Raw genomic sequence first — 21,044 nt, 5'->3', positions numbered from 1 at the left:
ATTATTTTTTTAGAAAGTATTTTACTCCCAATTTGAGATTTTTCAATGCAAATTCAAATTTAATTGCTCAATTCGTTGTAAAAAAAGAAGGTAATACTAGAACTACCGTAATTCAGCATTTGCTGTTTTTAAGTTCAATAGTGAAAAACTAAAATCATCCTTCCTGTTGTTTCTTAACTTTAGTATTTGTTCAATGCAAGATGGTGAAATTTAAATCGATCTGAAATCTTTATATGTTTAAAGTCAAATTGTTTCATATAAATATTTAAATAAATATATGATAATTAGAAAGGAACACAGGGCAGTCTAACACAAATGCACAATTCGTTTTTTTAACAATCATTTACAAGTTTGTTTTTGATCGAGCTCGTCGCATTAGACTTGTGTAGTGCCTCTCCTATATTGTTTGCGAGCTATTGCATATATAAGAGCGGGTATGCAACCAAAGACTAGCGACTGCAGATTTTATTTGTCATTAAAAAAAAAACAATTTATAGGAATTATCGTAGATGGTTAAATATGCATATGAATTAAGAGTGAATTAGACGTATTTAATCAAATATCATAATGAAAAAAGTATTTAAAAAAGTCTATAAACAAGAGAATATATATGTACATTTCCCCCTGCCCACCCCACTTCCATGTGATTAGAGTTAGGCAGGTATAGTTATGTAAGAATTATATTATAAGTGAATTTATGAATTATTTTATGCATGTTTTAGTTATTCCACCTTATATTCTGTATAAAATAATAAGAGTACATAAATTTCCACGTAAATTATATATGTATTAATTATGTGAGTTTTTAAATTATTGTAACGATCTCTCCTTGTCATTAGAAATAGGCCAATGGAAAAAAATTTCGGGCCAAAAAACTTCGGATAGTAACTTCGGAAAAATTTAGCCTAGGCTAGATTTGAACGAATTCTGAATCAGGTGAAGTCTAGGGTGACCATGTGAAATGGTGGGAGAGCGAACCTCTGATTTGTTTGGATAAGCTAATAGCCAAGACGATACGGAACATTTATGGCTTCGCGGAATATCATTCGAGCGAGAAAAACTCTCAAAATTGAATTTGGCGTGAAGGATATATTTTAATACGTCTTAGAAAGAGGGTATGTTGTGAAAGGGGAGACTTGGAGACTCTTTACGAGCTCTCTGTCTCCACCTATCCCGACAAAGCAGGATGGGTCCCGCCGAAGCGGGGCGAACGCAACTTAAATCAGGAAAAAATCTTAGAAACAGTTTTTTCTGCAAAATCAGTTTCTAAGACCTTAGGAGGCGACCTAGGGCGAATTCCATCAATTTCCCTCGGATTTCCACGCTTAAGGTAAGGATTTTACTCCCTAAATTCATCATTTGATACATAGAACCTAGAAACTATGGTTGGTAATCATTGGATGAGGGTTTGAACTGAAAACTAATGGTGGGAAATAGCCCTAGGGTGAGGTTAGGATCATGAGTTTGGCCTAGGATGAAAATTGTGTTATTTTTTATGATAGTTAGGCCATTGTGTTGATCCTTTATTTGTGTTTACTGTTTTCTAGACCAAGAATGAGAGCAACGAACCCGAAAAGAGAAAGCTCTTGCATTGTAAGATTGTTGAAGCCCGGATTTGAGGTATGTGATGGTTTTGTGTCCTGTATGTGTTTCATATACTTGTTAAACTGCTTCATGATATGCATATGTGTATATGAATAGGGAGACATGATGGATTACGTGTGAAATGATCACTTGCTAGCCTTTTTTTAGTGATGAACCTGTTTTTGGTGATATAATATTGTATATACTGAATATATTTGTGATTATGGTATAATTGGATCGGATGTCATGTTCCAACACATAAATTGAATCAAATGTCATGTTTCGACATACATTTGGATCGGGTGTCACATTACAACACATGATTGGATCAAGTGTCACGTTCTGACACAAGGTTGATTGTTTGTAGGTCATCTAGGAGGACCCTTATGTGAAGTTAAAGCATGTTGAAGATATTGATTGTGTTCTTGCTGAATATGGTGGAAGATGAGATTGGTTAACTTATTCTGTATATAAATATGTCTGTTATATTGAGTTTACTTGTCTATGATCCGCTTACTAGATAACCGTCTGATCCTAGCAGTACACCGTTGATTTTGTGTACTGATACTACACTTGCTCTATCTTTTGTTGAGTACAGGGTATATTCAGCTGGCTGCGGAGAGACCTCATTTAGAGAAGTGATTATTGTTCGAGTTTAAATGTGAGCTGTTTCTTTCAAGCTGCCGTGGACTCTCTTATTTTCTAGTCATTTTTTCAGGACTTAGATTCAAACATTGGTTTAGTTCATGACTATGTTTCTTCTTCTTTTGGGGTTGTATCCCCTTGTTTTAGACTTGTTTAGTTTATAGTTTTGGTACGGGCGACTTTTAATTCTTAAAATGTGTTTAGTTCCGCATATTTTGGGTTGATAACTAGTTGTTTTCCGAGTTATGGGAACTTTACATTTCCGAGTTATGGGAACTCAACATTTATTCTTATTTTATACCTGTTTTGCATCCTTAAGTTTGAGATTTCTTTGCAATTAGTGTTGTTGGGCTATTTAAAATGGTTCTCCCATCAGAGAGTAAGTGTGGGTGCCAATCACGGCGGATCGAAGACGTGACAATTATTAATCAAATATCATATTAATTTTATATATAAATCATGTATTTCTTATCTACCTACCAAATATTATATAAATTATAAAAAAAATTAATACATAAATAATTTATTTTTTATTCAGCTAACAAAATTCAATTAATTAGATATGCTTAATTGAAATCATAATGATGAAGCAAAGTTTTGACTATACCTACTCCCTCCGTATAAAAAACAATGATTTTTTTTTAGTCCGTTTAAAAAAGAATGATCTATTTTTTGGCAACACTTTAATTTCAATTTTTCACTTGACATATTTAAGGACATATGATTAAATGTCATTTTGATATATTTGATATAATTTTAATTTAATATCATAAAATTAAAAAATATTTTTTATTTTTTTAAACTTCGTATAAAGTTAAATTAAATTATATATTATTTAAATAGAGGGTCTATTAATTTAGACACGATAAAATAGAAGAACAAGTTTCTACCACATGGATATTTGATTGATGTTATGGGTGTCGTTGTCGTGCTTCCTTTTTTTTCACGTCACTTGTCATATGAATTTGTCTTTGTGATCGGAGTAGAGGTCCGATTAAATTTAAATTATGAACTATAAAGTTTATTTAAAAATAACACTTCTTCTAATATAATTTTTTTTTATATTTAAGATTCAAATTCAAAATTTTTAATAACTGTTCATGCACCACAATTCTGATGGGTGTCATTGTTTCACGTCACTTGTCATGTGAATTTGTCCCTGTGCCTTTTTTTGTCGGTATTTAACTTAATGGAAATGCCCAGTCACACACCAAAGAAAATATCACTAGCTATCACAATAAAAAGACATTTTTAAAGTTTAGATAATTACATTATCGTGATATTTTTTAATTCAAAGAACTTATTATTTTATTTTAAATGTATAAAATACATAGTAATGACTAATGAGTGTGTATTTTACGTTCTTTGGATGAGTATAAAAATAAAACTAATTAGTTTGACAATTCTTTTGTTATTACTATAACTTGTGTAAAAGCATACTTTTCTAACAGGTATAATTAATTAATATATATAAAAAATATGTTTGATATTTGAATTTTTTATACGTTGGATATTCCTCGGCTTGGAAGTTTGTATAGGGTTGATTTAAGAGACAAACCAAGGATTTTTGTGGACTTCTAAACAAACCTTACATTTGAGATAATTTTGAAAACTCCCTAAATATTTTGCTTCATAACACTAATTTTCATTGTGATTTTCAATATTATGTTTACATTTTATTTTATTTTATTTTAATTTTTTGTAATAATTTTAACTCATTGTTTTTAATGTAAGAAATATGATTTAACAATTTTGCATTTACTAATAGACTCATTTATTAGTAAATTTCATAAACTCGTTTTTTAATTAACAAAAAGTATGTTCTTAGAGTGTCAAGTAATTTAATAATAAACACAAGCTTTACAAGCTTGGTATGATCCTTAACTTCAAATTGTTATAAGAAAAAAATAATCATAATTTTGTAAACAAGAAAGAAGAACAACGTTAAAAAGAAAATAAAAATTGAGGAATGATCTTTGAAATTAATACATTACACTTATTATGGTTTATTAAGCTAACTAGCTATCATGCCATATTTTGACATAAAATATATAACTTCAATTGAAATTTCATTTTTAGCTTAACTAGAAAAAGTTAGAATGATTTTTATGCAACATAATGAAGATAAAAAATATAAACTTTAAAGTTGGTGACTTTTATATAATAAGAAAAATATAAAAGTGATTTTATACAATAAACTTTTGTTTGATATGTTTTTAGAGTATCAAATAATTTAATAACAAACATAAACTTTACGAACTTGATGTGATCCATAACTTCAAATTATTATAAAGAAATTAAAATAAATAAATATAATCTTATAAATCACGAGGAAAACTAGTAGTATTACAAAGAAAATCAGAGAAATGATCTTTGAAATTAATTTATAATTTTTTGAAACTAGTATATTTTTTAAGCTTACTGGCTACTTCAGAGCAATTTTTTAAAACGATATGTCCATTGATTGTCGTCCAATTTGTTTTTCCTAAGCAAACCGTTTTTAATAATTAATTATAATAGACTAATGCATATTTATAATATATTAATGCATATCAGTTTTCGGACCCTCGTGTTTCATTTTAAAAAAATATATTAATAATGAGCTTAATTAGAGTCTCATGGTGTATAGGTTATATTGATTTTCCTTTTTGAATAATTTACGTGTAGTACATATGTTTTCTTTTATATATTATGATATTTAGCTGAACACGCAATTCAAGATATATAGTCTAACTTTTTTTATGTACTCCATATTAGTGGTAGTAAAATAAAAAAAATTATTTATATTATAGTATTAAATTCAATTTCATTAATGATTAGTCAATGCTTATTTTATTACATTAAAATTATCAAATTATTTTTTATAATGAAAAGTCAATTTCTTATAGTATCACAAGTCGAGCAATATATTTCCAACAAATCATTCAAATTCACTTTAAGTATCATAAAAAATATTGCATGTTTATTCTAATCTTTTACTAATGATTTTTGTGATATTTAAATGAAGTTAAGTCTTGAATTCGAGTTTTGGGTATGAAAAAAATTCTGTTGGGTGTCCCACCTCCGAATGAATCTTGCAGTGTGCGATCTATATTTAATCGGGCTTTACAAACTCGAATGTAAAATCAAATAAAAGAAGAAGTTAGGTAACTTTTTAGTTTTAAAAACTAATTCAATAGTATTCTTGACATTTGAATAAAGTGATATTACTTTTGTCGTTATAAAATTCTTGACATTTGAATAAAGTGATATGACTTTTTCGTTATAAAATTAAGTGATAAATCCATGAAATTAACTCTTAAATTATTTGATCCATGAATTATTGAATAAATATTTTTTTTACGTGAAAAAATTTACAAAAAAATCAACCAAAATCATAGAGCCCCCTCGCCCAACCCCTTCTGCAGTGTAGTGTCCATGCGGCTCACTTTAGCGCAAGTCAAATCTTCATGGCGCTGTACCTAGCCGGCGAACGTTAGCCATGACCTATTCTTTAACCTCTTTCGCAAATTATATTCACTATCTTCTAAACAATGACCCTTATCCAAACACTCTGGTCTGATGATTGTAACGTAATGTTTCATAATATATTATATTGTATTTTATTATATTATTTTAATAAATGTAATATTTAAATAGATTATAAAATATCACACACATCAATAATTTAAATAAAAAATCTTATAAAAAAATAAGATACGTGTCGAACTATTATAAAAAAAATAAAGTAAAAAATAAAATAAGATTAGTAATTAATAAATAAAGATAAAATAAGAAGACGATCACACCAAATAGATAGCTACATAAAATGAGATTTTTTGTATGTGATAGATAAATTTTGAATAATAATTCAAATAAACATTCATTTCCTTCTTCTCGAATCCAAGGGGACTTTCTCATATTTTTTCTGAAGTTTAAATTAATACTAATACACATGAGTCTTTTGGTATAATTAATGCAAAGCATAATTTATTTTTTTTAATATGCTTTATTTAATATTATTTTTATTTGGATGCTAACCATTTTCTTTCTTCTCCACGCCCTCTCTCGTGTCATATTCATCGAATAGCGTGCCAATCATATCTAATCTATACATATACATATATATATCTATATATATTTGTTGTTTAAACATTATCAAAATAATATACTACAACTCCAGCCTACGATAAAATCCTAAAAACGGAGAAGTATAATATAGTAGTTTGTAGATTGAACTGGGTATTTTCTAAAAGGGAAATAAAGAAACTTTATTGAGATTTTTTAAAATAAAATAAATGGAATCATCGGCAGAGCGACGTCTGAAAGCTATTCAAAGCCATCTTGTTCCGGCCACCGATGACCGGTCCCGCTCATTGATCCATTCAAACCCAACTGCCGGCGAATTTTTGCTAGGTACTTCACTTTTCTGATTACTCAATTGTCTGTTCTTTACGTTTGTATAGGCATAAAATGTAGATGTGATATGTGGAGTTGTACGATGGTGGGAAAGAATGGAAATTTTGTAGATTTGTGAGGGTACGAAGCTTAAAGTTGAATACCCAGATCAGAATAGTGGATAGTGGGTTTGTTTATGCTTTGTGGATTCTGGGACCCTTTATTGGATATGAATCTACTTACAGCTTGTTTGGATGGTGCTTTACTGGGCTATGGTATGATATGATTAGTAAGAGAAGTATATTTGTTTTTATTGTTTCTTTAATTGAGCTCCACCAATTTGTGGTATCCCATTGTTTCCTTGTTTTTTTTTAAATTATACTCTTATTTAATTTTAAATAATTCTAATTTATTTTTTATTCTCTATTAAATATTACCCTAATAAATTTACTACTTTCAGTGTCGTATTACTCATTTTCCTCCTCAATAATTTTTGAAGCTTTTAGAGATTTCAAATTGAAATTATCTCTTCAATTGTGCTTGTTATCTCTTCAATTGAAGCTTCATGGGATTTCAAATTGTATTTTCTCTTCAATTATTATTAATATTTATAATAATTAAGGGCATTTTCGTAAATTTATCAGTTACGATACACTATCATACAATCAAACCAAACAAAAAAATTGTCACTAAACAATAGCAATCCATAGTCTATCTAAACATAATATTGTATTGTACAGTACCATATCATACCGTACATAGTATTGTACAGTACCATAGCATACTGTACATTATGAAATCATGGAAAACCACCATACAAACAGAGTGTTATGGGTGGAATGGAAGGTGTTAGTCTTTTTAGACCACTGACTTGACTAAAGTCCTCCTTTTTATAGCTTTCTTTCTCATTCCAAATTATTAAAAGGGTATTGTTAAAAAATTGAGAATCTGTTAGAGCTTTACTTTTTGAAAATTTTGATTCCTGAGGATCTTGATATTTAGCTATCAGTGGAACAGTGATCTCTCCTTTGGTTCCTGGATGAAAAATATAATCCATAGTGATAGATAAGAACCTTCCCCTGCACCCAAGGGTGTGGCCTAGTGGCCAAAGTTACCGTGTTATTAGTCGAGGTGCGCGAAAGATGGTCTGGACACCACAGTGTTTAAAAAAAATAACATCCCCCCATGCCCACTTTTTTTTTTTTGTTGGGTGGGGTGGCAGATGGAGGAGAAATATGGAATCAGAAACAGCAGGGTCTTTGTTTGGTTAAAAAACCTGTGTTCGACCAGGAAGGTTTTGATCTTGTGGAAAATATTGTTGGGGGAATTATTTCTTTGCTGGCAGTTTGCTACTAGGTGTTTCTGTTGGCCTGTAAGAATTTTTGTGGGATCATGGGGGTGTTCCATGCTAGTCCTATGCTGCAGATAGAGAAAATGGTTGTTTTGTGAATCTCATTGTAGAGGATGAATTTTTGTTAGTTCTATAACATTTGGAAACAAATCCTATGGAATTGCATAATAGGCGATACTTTGAATACCTCAATCTCCACAGAGTGATATTATCATCATGTTCTGCTGTTCGTCTTCTCTCACGGGATGGCTAGTTACTCAATTGTAGTCTTCAAACTCAAACATATAGGTATAATTTAGACTTTAGTAACCCCCAGTTTGAGTAAGGTGAGTGGATTATTGCGTTCCATTACAACATCTCCTTTAACAAGCATGTTTATTTGCTGTTATATGGAGACATTGAGTAGAAAATAGTTTCCAACACTCTAATACACTTCTCATTGAGAGCCTTGAGTCACGGAGAAAAACTATCATTCAACTTTCAATTTAAGCTAAGAAAGTGAATCATGTAGATTCTCTCGTAATTCAAGCTTTTAAAGATAGTGTTAGTCATGAGGGTTTAGTGGTCAATGAGGTGGGAGGAGAACCATGAGGTCTCATGTTTAAACTTTAGCGGAGGCAAAAAATATTTTGGTGACTTCTTTCCATATGTCTTAGCATTGGGGAGCAAAGTTACCGGGTATCTGATTTGGTGGGGGATAGTAGGTACATGATGGAATAGTCGCGCTGCACACTAGCTTCGCCTGGACACCACCATTGTCTTAAAACAAAACAAAAAAAAAAGACCGCGTTGCTCACGAACGGCACCCCTGTGATGTAAAAGAAAACAAACAAATGCACGATGGTTGTACTTCCTTCCCTTTTTGAAGCATATTTGTCTATTAGTTTGGAAAGAATTGAAGTAGTCTCGTGTGCTCATTCCTTCATGTTAGGTATATGTGCAAAGTTATTAGCTGTCTGGAACAGTAAGCATTCTATCCTCAGTTTTCTAGCTGAATATTGATTATTACCGGAATATAATACACACACAGTAACGTGAGTCCTGATGATCTCCTGTTGAACGTGTGGTCCTTAGTCTGTGCAAGGAGTATCCTGAAGTAATGCAAGTTCAATTTATGAACAAACTGTACAAGATGTATAAAGGTAGGTGAACATATTATAATGGTGCTCTATAAACTTGTGAGCGTCGGCTTAGAGATTGTATATTCCCTTTTAGCAGATCTATGATTCTATGTACAAAAAATAGAAGAAAAATAGGTACAAGGTTGTTTGGTATTTTGTATCTGACGTGCTATGGCTTTGCATAGACTCCAGCACGTCTTGCTGCCTTTTATGTAGTGGGTTTTTGCTTTTCTTTTTTTGTTCATTCATTGCTATGTTTACTCTTTTTCATTGTTTACTTAGTTAATCACACGTTAAATTATGATCAGGTCAGGGTTTCAGCGTAGTTCTTCCTGAGAAATTGCAGATAGGAAAATGGAATGTGTACAGGTATGTGTATAATCTACTTCAGCTGCGAGATACACATGAATGTTTCTTAATTACATGTTCACAAGTGTGGATGCACATATAATCCACACATGCACTCGCATATAATATCTTTATGGATATACTGCATATGTGATTATTTATGCATAATTATAACCTTCTAAGTCATATGAGGAACTAAGTGATGATTATTACAGATCTGCACGATCTCCTCTTAAGCTTGTTACTAGATTTCCCGATCATCCTGAAATTGGGACACTGCACGATAACTTTGAGTAAGAATCTCGTCTTTAGCTTTTTACTTTTAATTGCTTTAAATATAAAGAAGAACTAGGCCTGCACCTTGTATTCTGCGCTTTGAGATACTGCAACGTAATTTGACTTGCCGTGCCATTTACTTGCACAAATTTATTTTTTAATTCCTTTTCTATACTTGGTGTGTGGTTCAGTCCATGATTACTGCAACAATAGTATCTCATCGCACCTTGTATACACTCTTATGTCAATTGTTCATAAAGGAGATATGCTACTTCTCTTTTAGAATTGTCTGCATTCTTTTGTTGAGTACATCTTCTGTTTCATCTGATAATATTTTGTGTTCAGACATGCGGTTCAAACCTTTCAGGATTACAAATATTTGGGTTCACGCATTCGGGTAGATGGAACTGTTGGAGAGTAAGCATTTGTACTGATTTAATTATGTTTTGTTGGATGAGATGAATTGGAGAAGTTTCCTAATTAATCATTTATTTTTTTCATTTTCTATGCCGTAGGTACAAATGGATGACATATGGAGAGGCAGGGACTGCTCGGACTGCAATTGGTTCTGGACTTCACCATTATGGATTACAACCGGTATGTCAAACTCGGATCAGTACACATTTGTAAATTACACATTCATTTACTAACGTAAGAAAAGAGATCTCCACATCACATTTTTCCGAACCTCCTTGTTCCTTTTCAATACCAAATAGGATATCTCTGCTTATTTGGGGTAAGTTAGTGTGATAAACTCATTATCTTGTTTGATTTCTGGACGTTGAAGTTTTTCAGATTAACCCTTTTTTGCCCAGTCTATTTGGCTCAGACAAATGTGCCATTGTACTTCAATGACAATATAATTAATCGTTGACCTTTTCCAATTTCTATGGACCAGGGTGCTCGTGTGGGACTTTACTTCATAAATAGGCCTGAGTGGATGATTGTAGACCATGCCTGCTCAGCATATTCATATACTTCAGTCCCTCTTTATGACACTCTTGGTGTGTAGGTGGTCTTTTCATGAAAGTTTTCCTTGGCTGGCAAGATATATTGAACTTGTCACGTTTTTGGTCTGCAGGTCCTGATGCTGTTAAATATATTGTCAATCATGCTGATGTACAAGCCATTTTTTGTGTGCCAACTACGTTGAACACGGTGAGTGAAATTCCTCCCTCCTAAACAGAGTATACTCCTTTAACATGCTTCCAAATCACATCAGTATGAGGCATTAATCTTAACATTGTTCTGATCAACTTGAGTATATAGACACATCAACAACATGAAAAAACTTTTGAGGACTCTGTTAGAGTTGCTCATAGTCTACTAATATCAATTTGAGAAAAAAATGCTAAAACACCTCTCAGAAGCATGTTCGTATTGAGTGACAATCTTTACTAATGAAATGTTTCACAGTCAATGAAACCTCTCCGGTTATTATTTCATTCTAAGCTTTAAAAAAAAAACTCCTCGAGTTACAGTTAATGACCTTTTAAGACGGTGATACTGATAGACGACTCAGCTTAACACTTCACTCTAATCCTTATTTCTAGTTCATTTATCCTTATTTAGCTACCTTGTCTTTTTCATCCTGTCAGGTGATATTGTTATGTTTCTCCATTCCTCTGAATGCCTGCTTTAAAACAAATTCTAGTTTCGTCCTTATCCAAAAAGAATAAAGAATATCCTAATTCCTTGTTTTTCAAGTTTCACTTCTTTTCACCTGCTTGGTTCTCCCAATTTTAGCTGGATTTCATCTGTAAAAAGATCCTTATAATTATGTTTGGAAGCCTTGTGTAATGCTGCTGGTAAGTTTGCTTTCTCTAAGTCTACAATAGTTTATTTTATACCCACCTAATTTGAATTTATTTTCTATAATCATGTTTGTGTTAATGGTGAACTTGTTGAAGTTCTCAATTATCTGACATTTCTTTCATGGAACTTTCAGTTGTTGACCTTTTTATCAGAGATTCCATCTGTACGTTTGATTGTGGTAAGAGCTACTGCTTGTCCATTTTAGGTTTGATTATATAATATGTAACAGAAGCTTGTTATATTTTTTGTTACTTTAGCTGCTGTCTTTGATGGTGTAGGTAGTGGGTGGTATAGATGAACATCTCCCATCTCTTCCATCTACAACGGGAATGAAGCTCTTATCATATACAAGACTTCTGAGTCAGGTACATTAAATGATATTCATAAATTATCATTACTTGGACCATTGATGTTTTGGACTTGGTGGTGTCAACCTGAGTTCAGTGGGATATATTTGGTAGATGTTACCTCCCTTCCTGCCCTCATTGACCTCACCTTTCGAGATAGATTTTGTCTTATGTTTGATAGTGAAGGAGCATCATTACACAGTAGGAGAGACCAGTTTTAAGATGCTATTTATGTTGTAGATCTTCTCTCTTTTTTTGATCAAGTAAATGAATTTCATTCATAAACATGGCCAAACTGGTCGTATACAAGTGGGATACCAAAAGGTGAAAATTTACTGAAGGGTATGATTCTCTACAAACTCCGTCCAATCGTCTATACAAAAGAAATTTTTTTGTGCGCACCAAAAAAATAAGGGAGCGGAGTTACTTCTCAATGGGAAGAAACTCGACTATACTCCTTCAAAAACTCTCCTATTTCTCTCTCTCAAAACAACCCACATTAATGCAAGTGGAACAAAATTCCAGGTCCTTTGTCTTCTCCTCCTCCTCCCGCTCTTCCAACTAAGCATCAGATCTCTCACAGTTTTTGACATCACCCACGGAGCGTGAACCACCTAAGCATATCCCACCATAACCTCATGGTTAGCCCACAATGAAGAAGAAGAAGATCCACGTTCTCGTCCGCCTCCTTACACATGTAACACCAATTGATGCAAACAACCTTTCGCTTTCTAATGGTTTTCCGCTGTCAAAATCACCCCTCTAGCAGTTAGCCAACTGAAAAAGTATACTTTCCTCGACATCTTATGGATCCATATTGCATTACATGGAAAAACATGTTCCTCCTTAACCCTTCTTATAAAATGACTTCACAATTAACATTCCATTATTCCTCGGGCCCTATCACCAAACATCGGGGTTATGCACTGAATTGGTTTGCCTATTTAGTAAGGCTAATGATCTTTGAAACTTAGTCACTTCCCAATTGTTAAATTTCCTTTTGAACCTCAAGTCCCAATAAGTCCCTCCACCATGATTCCCCCCTAATATGTCACTCTGGCAAGATACTCTGTACAATCTCTAAAAATCATCTTTCAAAACTGTGTCTCCACACTATCTATGCCCCAAATATCAGCTCTCTTTCTATCTCCGACCTTTAATGAAGATATTTTCCCAAAAAAAAACCCATTCCTTCAAGATATTCCTCCATACACCACACCCGCACGACAAAGTGATATCTCTCATTCTCCACCTCCTTCCAAAATCCCATATTTATCAACAGTCACCCCCCTCCTCAAAGCTTGTACCTCCATCCCAAACCTCCAAAGCCATTTGCCCTAAAGATTTATTAAAGACCTTTAAATCTTTAATTCCAAGACCTCCCTATTTTTAGGAGATGTGACAATCTCTCACCGCACCAAGTAAAATTTCTTCTTTCTTTCCTTCTAGCAAAATTGATTTGCTTTGATGTACCTAGTTTTTTTTTCAAATACCTTATGTCACCCATGCTTTCTTATGTCTAGTGTTTTCCAAGGCATTTTAGGGCGGGGAGGGGCGTACCAAACACAGTATGCGGTGTAAATGAAAGGTTTAGATTCATAAGGCGTACACCCTAGAATTTGGGGCGTACATCCCGGGTGTAAATGCGTATGCCTCAGGCATGAAATTTAATTTTCCGCTTGAGTGGTCCCTAAATGCTATGAATATGCCGTGGATCGTGCCGAGGCTTACATGTATTGCTCCCCCGGGTACTTACGGAGGGTCCCGTAAAGGTTTCGGAAAAAAAATTGATCGAAAGACATCACCAAAATGTTCTTGGGCTAACACACACAAAAATGAGAAAATCACCAAAATTAGAGTTCACTAGTCTAACTAATTTAAGTTTGACATCGTGTATGACTTAGTAAAGGAGAAGTGTTCTTTTCATAATTTCTTTATTTTCGACGTCAGAAAGTCCTTTCAACTTGTCATGTCTTTGAATAAGCATTATGATCAAGTCATATAAAAATTGTGAGAATCTATGACATGCTCCCCCAACTCATTACGGAGGTTCTCGTAAAGTTTTCTCAGAACAATCGACCGAGCGCTGTAAGGCGACAATATCTATGGACTAACACACACGAAAAACTAAGAAAGTCGCCTAATTCCTATAAACAGAACCGTCCGTAATGACTGGAGAAGAATTCCTATAGCCTCTCCCTGATCCACACGACTTTTTAATGCGATTTTCTCCGTATTTCCTGTGTTAGCCCATGAATTTTTAGGTGATAAGACTTTCGATTTAATTTCTTGCAAATTCTTTACAAAACCGTCCGTAATGACCTGGGGAAGAATTCCTATAGCCTCGCCCTAATCAACGCGGCTTTTTTAGCATTTAGGGTCACTCAACAGGAATTAGGCGATTTTCTTTGTTTTTCATGTGTTAGCCCAAAAACATGTTTATAACCGCACGTTAGTAGGCCTTGGGGAAGGATCCTACCTCAAGAGATGTGATGTAGACAACATAGCCTAATGCAAGTATTAGTGACTACTCGAACTTGTGACCTATAGGTTAAACAGAGACAACTTTACCGTTGCTCCTAGAAATTTCAAAAATATGTATATAAAAAATGGCGTGGATAATTTTAAAAATATTTTTGCTATAAATCATGTTTTTATCATTGGTGTAATGATATTTATACTTTATGCGATCATGTTTTCATGTTGTAGCGACTTTTCCTAAAATATATAAAGAAAGAAAGTAACTCTTATAGAAACTGGCACATAAATAGGTTTTTTAGATAATCATGCATGAAATAATTGAAATTTGACCTGGGAATTACTTTTAAGTTGTAACAAAGTTATAACCAGAGTTTGTTCTAATGTTGTGTATCCTCTCTACTTTCATGTTACATTTTGGACATTCTTGCACATCATTACAACTTAACTATACTTCTGTAGAAACTTTACAATGATTGATCTACATGCTTACCAATAGGGCCGCAGCAGTATGCAACCCTTTTGCCCTCCCAGGCCTGAAGATATTGCTACCATATGCTATACAAGTGGTACTACGGGGACACCAAAGGTATTGCTTATACTTCTTCAACTTCAGAATCTGCTAACTCGACCAGTATCTGTAGTGGTTATTTCTCTTGTTAACAAGATCTTATGAGGCCCTAATTTTTTTCCTCGTTTTTTCCCTCTCTTGAAAGGGTGTTGTATTATCCCATGCAAACCTGATAGCAAATGTTGCAGGCATGACCCTTGCAATCAAGTTTTATCCATCTGACATGTGAGTTGGCCTAAAAATGTTTGTTCTATGTAGGCATATTTGATTTATTCCTGATTTAGTGTGCTTTATGTGAATATTTTTACAGATACATATCCTATCTTCCCCTGGCGCATATCTATGAACGTGCCAACCAAATAACATCGGTATATTATGGTGTTGCTGTTGGATTCTACCAGGGGGTATGCCAGTTAATTGGATATTAAGTACTTACTTAGTCTTAGCTGCTTCGTGTAGCCTTGTTTTCTTAGACCTCTGATCCTGGATTCATGATCAACGAGCAAATTGGGTTTAATAGAAGTGCCTTTTTTTCAAATCATATGTAGCATTTTGCAAACGTTTTGTAGAGATAAAATGCGGTGCTTTTGGAATCTTTGTTTAGCTCTACACTAATTCAGTTTATGAAGTGTTTTCACTAAAAGGGATCCTACAGACATCACTTAATTCATTGATCTGTTTTGCACAGCATTACTTACCATTAGCATTTCTACTCTGCAGGACAATCTGAAATTGATGGATGATTTGGTGACACTTAGACCTACAATATTTAGCAGTGTTCCTCGCCTTTTCAACAGGATATATGCTGGGTAATATTTATGTGATGTGCTAAACAGTGTTTATTTTCTTTTTTTTTCCGGGTTAATTGTAGTATTCATGCCATCTTGCGTGCACCTCGACTAATTCCACGGGATACCTATTACCTCCTATGTGCCGGGTATCTGTGACCACCATGACCACCAAGTCCTGGATAGATAGGAAGAAATCACCTAACACTTTTGTATCCGCGGGATATTGAATCTGAGACCTCATGGTTCTCAACCCACTTCATTGACCACTAGGTCACACTCTTGGATGCTAAATAGTGCATATCTTTGTAGACTGGTGTCTTAGATTTTGCCAATCTGCATCATTATAGGATCACAAATGCCGTACAGACTTCTGGTGTACTGAAGCAGAGACTATTTAATGCTGCCTACAACTCCAAGAAGCAAGCGGTGATGAACGGTGAGTTATTTCACCTTTTTTTTGTGATACTCCTATGGTTGCTTTAGATGATTGCAACGTAAGCTCATCAAGAAAAAGACGATCCCTCAATATCATTATGTCATGCAACACATTCACTCCTCTCTATTACTGCTAGAACTCTGTTTCTCCGTGCTTAACAACTCATGTCCTACCTCACATGTTATTCTAGGGAAATTTTGTGGTTCAATTCTCAAATTGAGAATGCATACTTCATGAATCTAGAGACTTCTCAAATAATGAAGAGAGAAGTTGACACGAGTTTCCATCTCGTCTTGAACACATTGTTTGGAAACCTGTCTCATTCTCATAATATGGCGAGCCAATTAACATTTTAAAAATGTTTAATGGTTGGTGATTGCCACAAGTTTTTTTAATTCCTAACATAAGACTAGGACTCGTTAAAAAAGTTAAAGCATAAAAGAGAAGAAAGTATAGGCTTTCTTACCTATTTCAATCTTTTCTTTTGCGATGCGGAGGAGTGTTGTAGGGGTTGAGTTGTTATAGAGAATTTAATCAAATGACTATTTATAGTATTTGCTATTTGAAATATTTCCCTTTCTCAAATTACGTGACTACCTATAACCGGGTAAATATCCAATGCAAATTTTTTATTTCAGTAACAGTTGGAACTGTCTTAAAAGTTTTAAGGGCATAAAAGATGTGATGTACTGGCATGTCATTCAGTGTGCATTGATTCTGAGCTCTTAGATTTTCCTTCTTTTCTTTGGGGAAGAGTGGCAGTTTCTGAGCTGTTATGGCAGAAACTAAATCAGATTATATCTTATTGTATTTTCTATTAAAAGGTCTTTGTTTTTCGAGTTGTCATACTAAAACTCATTTACCTAATGGAAGTATAATTTACTGTTCATGCCACTAAGCTGAGTTCTCTGATTCTGTGCTGTTGTGGTGGAAAGAGGTTTTAAGAGTCTAGTGTGCTTAAGCTTTTAGATGAAAAGTGAATTACTTTCTATCAGCTAGTAAGTGTAGTATGTACAACCTGGAAAGAGTAACACATGCAAAAAAGAAAATTAAAATTAATACTAGCAATCTGAAGAGATTGCTTTAGTTATTCCAAATCCCTTGAGAGTAAGGGTCTTGGACTAATCTATTTATCAAGCAGTGACCACCCAAAATGAGCGAGGTGCAGGTGCCTAGGCAATATAATTAACTCGTGCTAGAAAGCTATTTGGTCATGCATTGGTTTTTAATTGTTACTGTCTTGGACGAAATCTGATGTTATCATGGATTATTGAGTGCATATCAGCAGTAAATAATTTTGCTTACTTTTGTGGCACTTCTTTATGAGTTTTTATCTCTCTTTTATACAGAATCTCATATTTTCAGGTAAAAAGCCATCACCAATGTGGGATAGGTTGGTGTTCAACAAAATAAAGGACAAACTGGGGGGACGAGTTCGTCTTATGACCTCAGGTGCCTCACCATTGTCCCCTGACGTGTTGGAGTTCTTGAGAGTGTAAGTTGACCATTAATGCTGTTCTAAAGTACTGGGAGATTTATTCATCAAATTCTGGCTCTTGTTGGTGCTGAGGACTTCCAGTAGTTGGCTATGCTCTGAATAAATTCCTTCCTGCAGATGTTTTGGCTGTTTAGTAATGGAAGGGTATGGCATGACCGAGACTTCGTGTGTCATAAGCTCAATGGATGACTCTGATAACTTAACTGGTCATGTTGGTTCTCCTAATCCTGCATGTGGTGAGGTTTTTACTAATGATGGCATATAAACATCTTCTTTGCTGTCACTAGTACGGTTCTTGATTTGCTTTTCCTTCCATATTATTCCCCTTCTTGAGCTGAATTTGCTGTTTGAGGCATAGAAAAGGTTTTCATGACCAATGGAAGGTTAATAATTTGCTTATAGAAGCTTAACACCACCGGAGCAATTCATGAAAAGGTTCCTAGTTGTGTAGCAGTCTAGGAGGTCGAAGATTTTTCCACTAAAAAGTTTGTGGCTGATAAGTATATCTGCGAAATTAGAAGCTTGCACGAGAAAGTTAAGGCTTAAAACTTTGAAATGCCAACAGGGTTAATATGCAGAAGTACCTTGCACAAAATGTCATTGTACTATAAGTGAACTGAACATTCCCATCTTGAATTTGCAAAAATGTGTGTCAACTTTTCTTTTGTGTGGTTCCTGTTCATTTATTACTTTTTGCAGCCCTATAGATAACTTAATGATTGCTAATGAAAAGCTGTAAATGAGTTTAACTTGTCTATGACACTTCTAATTTCAGAGATAAAGCTCGTGGATGTTCCCGAAATGAGCTACACATCAGAGGATCAGCCTCATCCTCGTGGAGAGATTTGTGTTAGAGGTCCTATTATTTTTGAAGGCTATTACAAAGATGAAGTGCAGACGTACATACCTTTTACACATTGATATTTCATTTTTCTTTTTGTCATTGATATGAGTTTCTCCAAGATAATTTGCCTGACCTAATAGTTAACAGGAAGGAGGTAATTGATGATGACGGTTGGCTGCATACTGGTGATATTGGATTATGGTTACCTGGAGGCCGCTTGAAGATTATTGACAGGTAGAATCTATTTGACATGATCAGGAGAGACAACCTTAGATATTTTTAATTTGAGATACAAAACAACTTTTTCCCACCCCACCCATATATTTGTGGGCACCTAATGGTTGGCAAGGATTTTCTGTCAACCCTACCATTGCCTTGCTTGTCTTCCATGGTAGAATGATCTCTGAATGGTCATTGTGGACAGGAAGAAGAATATCTTCAAGTTGGCACAGGGTGAATACATAGCTCCTGAGAAAATTGAGAACGTTTATGCTAAATGCAAATTTATTGCACAATGCTTCGTCTATGGTAAGCCGATAACATAATTCTCTCTTATGGAATCATTAAACAATGTCCTTTGCTCACTGTCGCAACATTCACAGGTGATAGCTTTAACTCCTCTTTAGTAGCAGTAGTTTGTGTAGAGCCAGATGCCTTGAAGGAATGGGCATCATCTGAGGGAATCAAGGTAGCTCTTAATTTTCAACATTTAGTCATTGCATTTACATCTTGTGAAATGCTTCACTTAAATCAAACTTGTGTCGGGATCATCATTTTAGAATTCCAATGAACTTTTGAAATATGAACTTGTAAGACATCTAAAACTCATTAGTTTCTGGATTTGGGTTTTTATCATCCATTGGTGGAGATGTAAAATTCTACATTCAGTGACAAGTTCCAAACAGTTCAGCCTATTGTTTCCAGTACTTAGTATGAGTAACTTAAATCATTCAGCGATACAAAATTCAATCATCTGACTTGCTCTTCAGAATTTAGTTTTACCAAATAGCTGTAAACAAATGAAATTTCAGGCTCTTGCGTTGAAGATATTTGTTTGTCATTTTCGAAGAAGCTGGCTGATTCGTTTCCTTTGTTTTAATGTGATGTCTCCAGTATGAAGATTTGGGGCAACTATGCAATGATCCAAGAGCAAGGGCTGCAGTTCTTGCTGAGATGGATGCAGTCGGAAGGGAGGCTCAGGTACTTTGTTTTACTTTCGCCTTCTTTTACCTGAGTTTTGTTTCTTAAAATGCCAACTGAATCTCTCAATTGATGCTCTCTTTTTGCTACAATACAGCTGAGAGGTTTTGAATTTGCAAAAGCTGTGACATTGATTATCGAGCCATTCACAATCGAAAATGGTCTTCTCACTCCCACATTCAAAGTAATTTCACTTGCATGTCTCAATGTTCTAATCTTTAGAGGCGGAATGAATGTCTCTGTTAACGTACTTTTTCTCTTCTGTTCCAATTTCCAGGTCAAGAGACCACAGGCGAAGGCTTATTTCGCCAAAGTAATATCTGATATGTATAATGAGCTTTCTGCATCAGATCCAGCATCCCAGAAATCACTATGATCCAAAGCAATCGAGAAAGCTTAAGCTGTTCACCCACACTTTCCCTTGTTCGGAATAACTACCAAACAAAATGATTATTATAAAATAGAAAGCTCACAGAGGATTTTTTTGAATCTTGAGTTAATAGATTTCTTGTTGTAATATGTACAATGTTCAAATAATTTAAAATTTGACTATATTTTTTCCTCAGGTATAAATAATTTTAACCTTAACGGCTTATGTCCAGATTTTGATGGCAATTTGTTAATAAAGCATCTCATTGCCCAGATAAATGAGAGAGAATTTTTAAAAAATTAGCTCCTTTTTCTAGTCTTCGTGGCGGGAATAGTACGAAATTTCCCTTTCACTAAACGATTAAGGGATCTCTGGACACCTTATTTCCTAAGTTGACACGATTTTTATTTGCATTAGAAACTAGTGTACATAGTTGCTCTCTGATGGTGGATTGTCTAGTATATGGTAGCAATTGACTGCCGTTCTCGCTGTTAGCTGTTAAAAGAGTCCCACATCAGATATGGGATTGGTAATTGGTCTTTCTTACATGGACTTGAACAATTCTCACCATTTGAACTAGCTTTCTGGATTGAGTCAAGTCCAAGATCCATGATCCAACACACAAAATTATATGTAGTGTCTGTTCATCAAGCTTCTGAATGCCTCACAGCATATCGATGGAAAAAATTGAATTTTAACAGCCATGCAAGCTTGGACTTGGAAGGACAGCTACTACAGCTGGTCAGCCAAAGACGGTAAAGGCCCAGTTACCAGTATTGGAGGGCAGAACGGCATTACAAATGTTATGGTTGGTTGAAGACCAACAAAAAGGTGTTGGGATTAGGTTGTGATTGTGCTCCTGAAAGTACCATATAGAAGGACGCTATATTAATGGTTTGAAAACAGAAGAGTGCAGATCACGCTGTCTTATGTCTTGTATAAAATGACTGTTTAATGTGACATAATATATACATTTAAGGCACATGAATTTG

At 34.2% G+C, this 21,044-nt stretch overlaps 1 protein-coding gene across 1 annotated transcript; it reads left to right on the top strand.

The window, feature by feature from the left end:
- Positions 1 to 6,283: 6,283 nt before the first annotated feature.
- Positions 6,284 to 20,281, top strand: LOC129886192 (long chain acyl-CoA synthetase 6, peroxisomal-like). Its single transcript, XM_055960770.1, has 23 exons — positions 6,284 to 6,624; positions 9,387 to 9,447; positions 9,642 to 9,719; positions 10,048 to 10,119; positions 10,218 to 10,299; positions 10,601 to 10,706; positions 10,784 to 10,860; positions 11,651 to 11,695; positions 11,796 to 11,882; positions 14,842 to 14,931; positions 15,059 to 15,138; positions 15,224 to 15,317; positions 15,634 to 15,722; positions 16,052 to 16,140; positions 17,506 to 17,635; positions 17,756 to 17,874; positions 18,414 to 18,537; positions 18,630 to 18,716; positions 18,907 to 19,010; positions 19,085 to 19,170; positions 19,596 to 19,682; positions 19,780 to 19,866; positions 19,960 to 20,281. The coding sequence occupies exons 1-23, from the start codon at positions 6,507 to 6,509 to the stop codon at positions 20,056 to 20,058; spliced, it is 2,091 nt and encodes a 696-aa protein (XP_055816745.1). The 5' UTR covers positions 6,284 to 6,506; the 3' UTR covers positions 20,059 to 20,281.
- Positions 20,282 to 21,044: the final 763 nt, after the last annotated feature.

This window comes from Solanum dulcamara, chromosome 4, assembly GCF_947179165.1.
Source record: "Solanum dulcamara chromosome 4, daSolDulc1.2, whole genome shotgun sequence".
In the NCBI taxonomy this organism is placed as follows: domain Eukaryota; kingdom Viridiplantae; phylum Streptophyta; class Magnoliopsida; order Solanales; family Solanaceae; genus Solanum; species Solanum dulcamara.
This window is presented reverse-complemented; position numbering and strand designations above follow the sequence as displayed.

What these genes read in the sequence shown, in the direction of transcription:
- LOC129886192 (XM_055960770.1), top strand. Translation starts at nt 6,507, where the DNA reads ATGGAATCATCGGCAGAGCGACGTCTGAAAGCTATTCAAAGCCATCTT. An exon ending in GTGTTGGAGTTCTTGAGAGT is followed by an intron (nt 17,636 to 17,755) that starts GTAAGTTGACCA and finishes TCCTTCCTGCAG; the next exon opens with ATGTTTTGGCTGTTTAGTAA. An exon ending in CGCTTGAAGATTATTGACAG is followed by an intron (nt 18,717 to 18,906) that starts GTAGAATCTATT and finishes CATTGTGGACAG; the next exon opens with GAAGAAGAATATCTTCAAGT.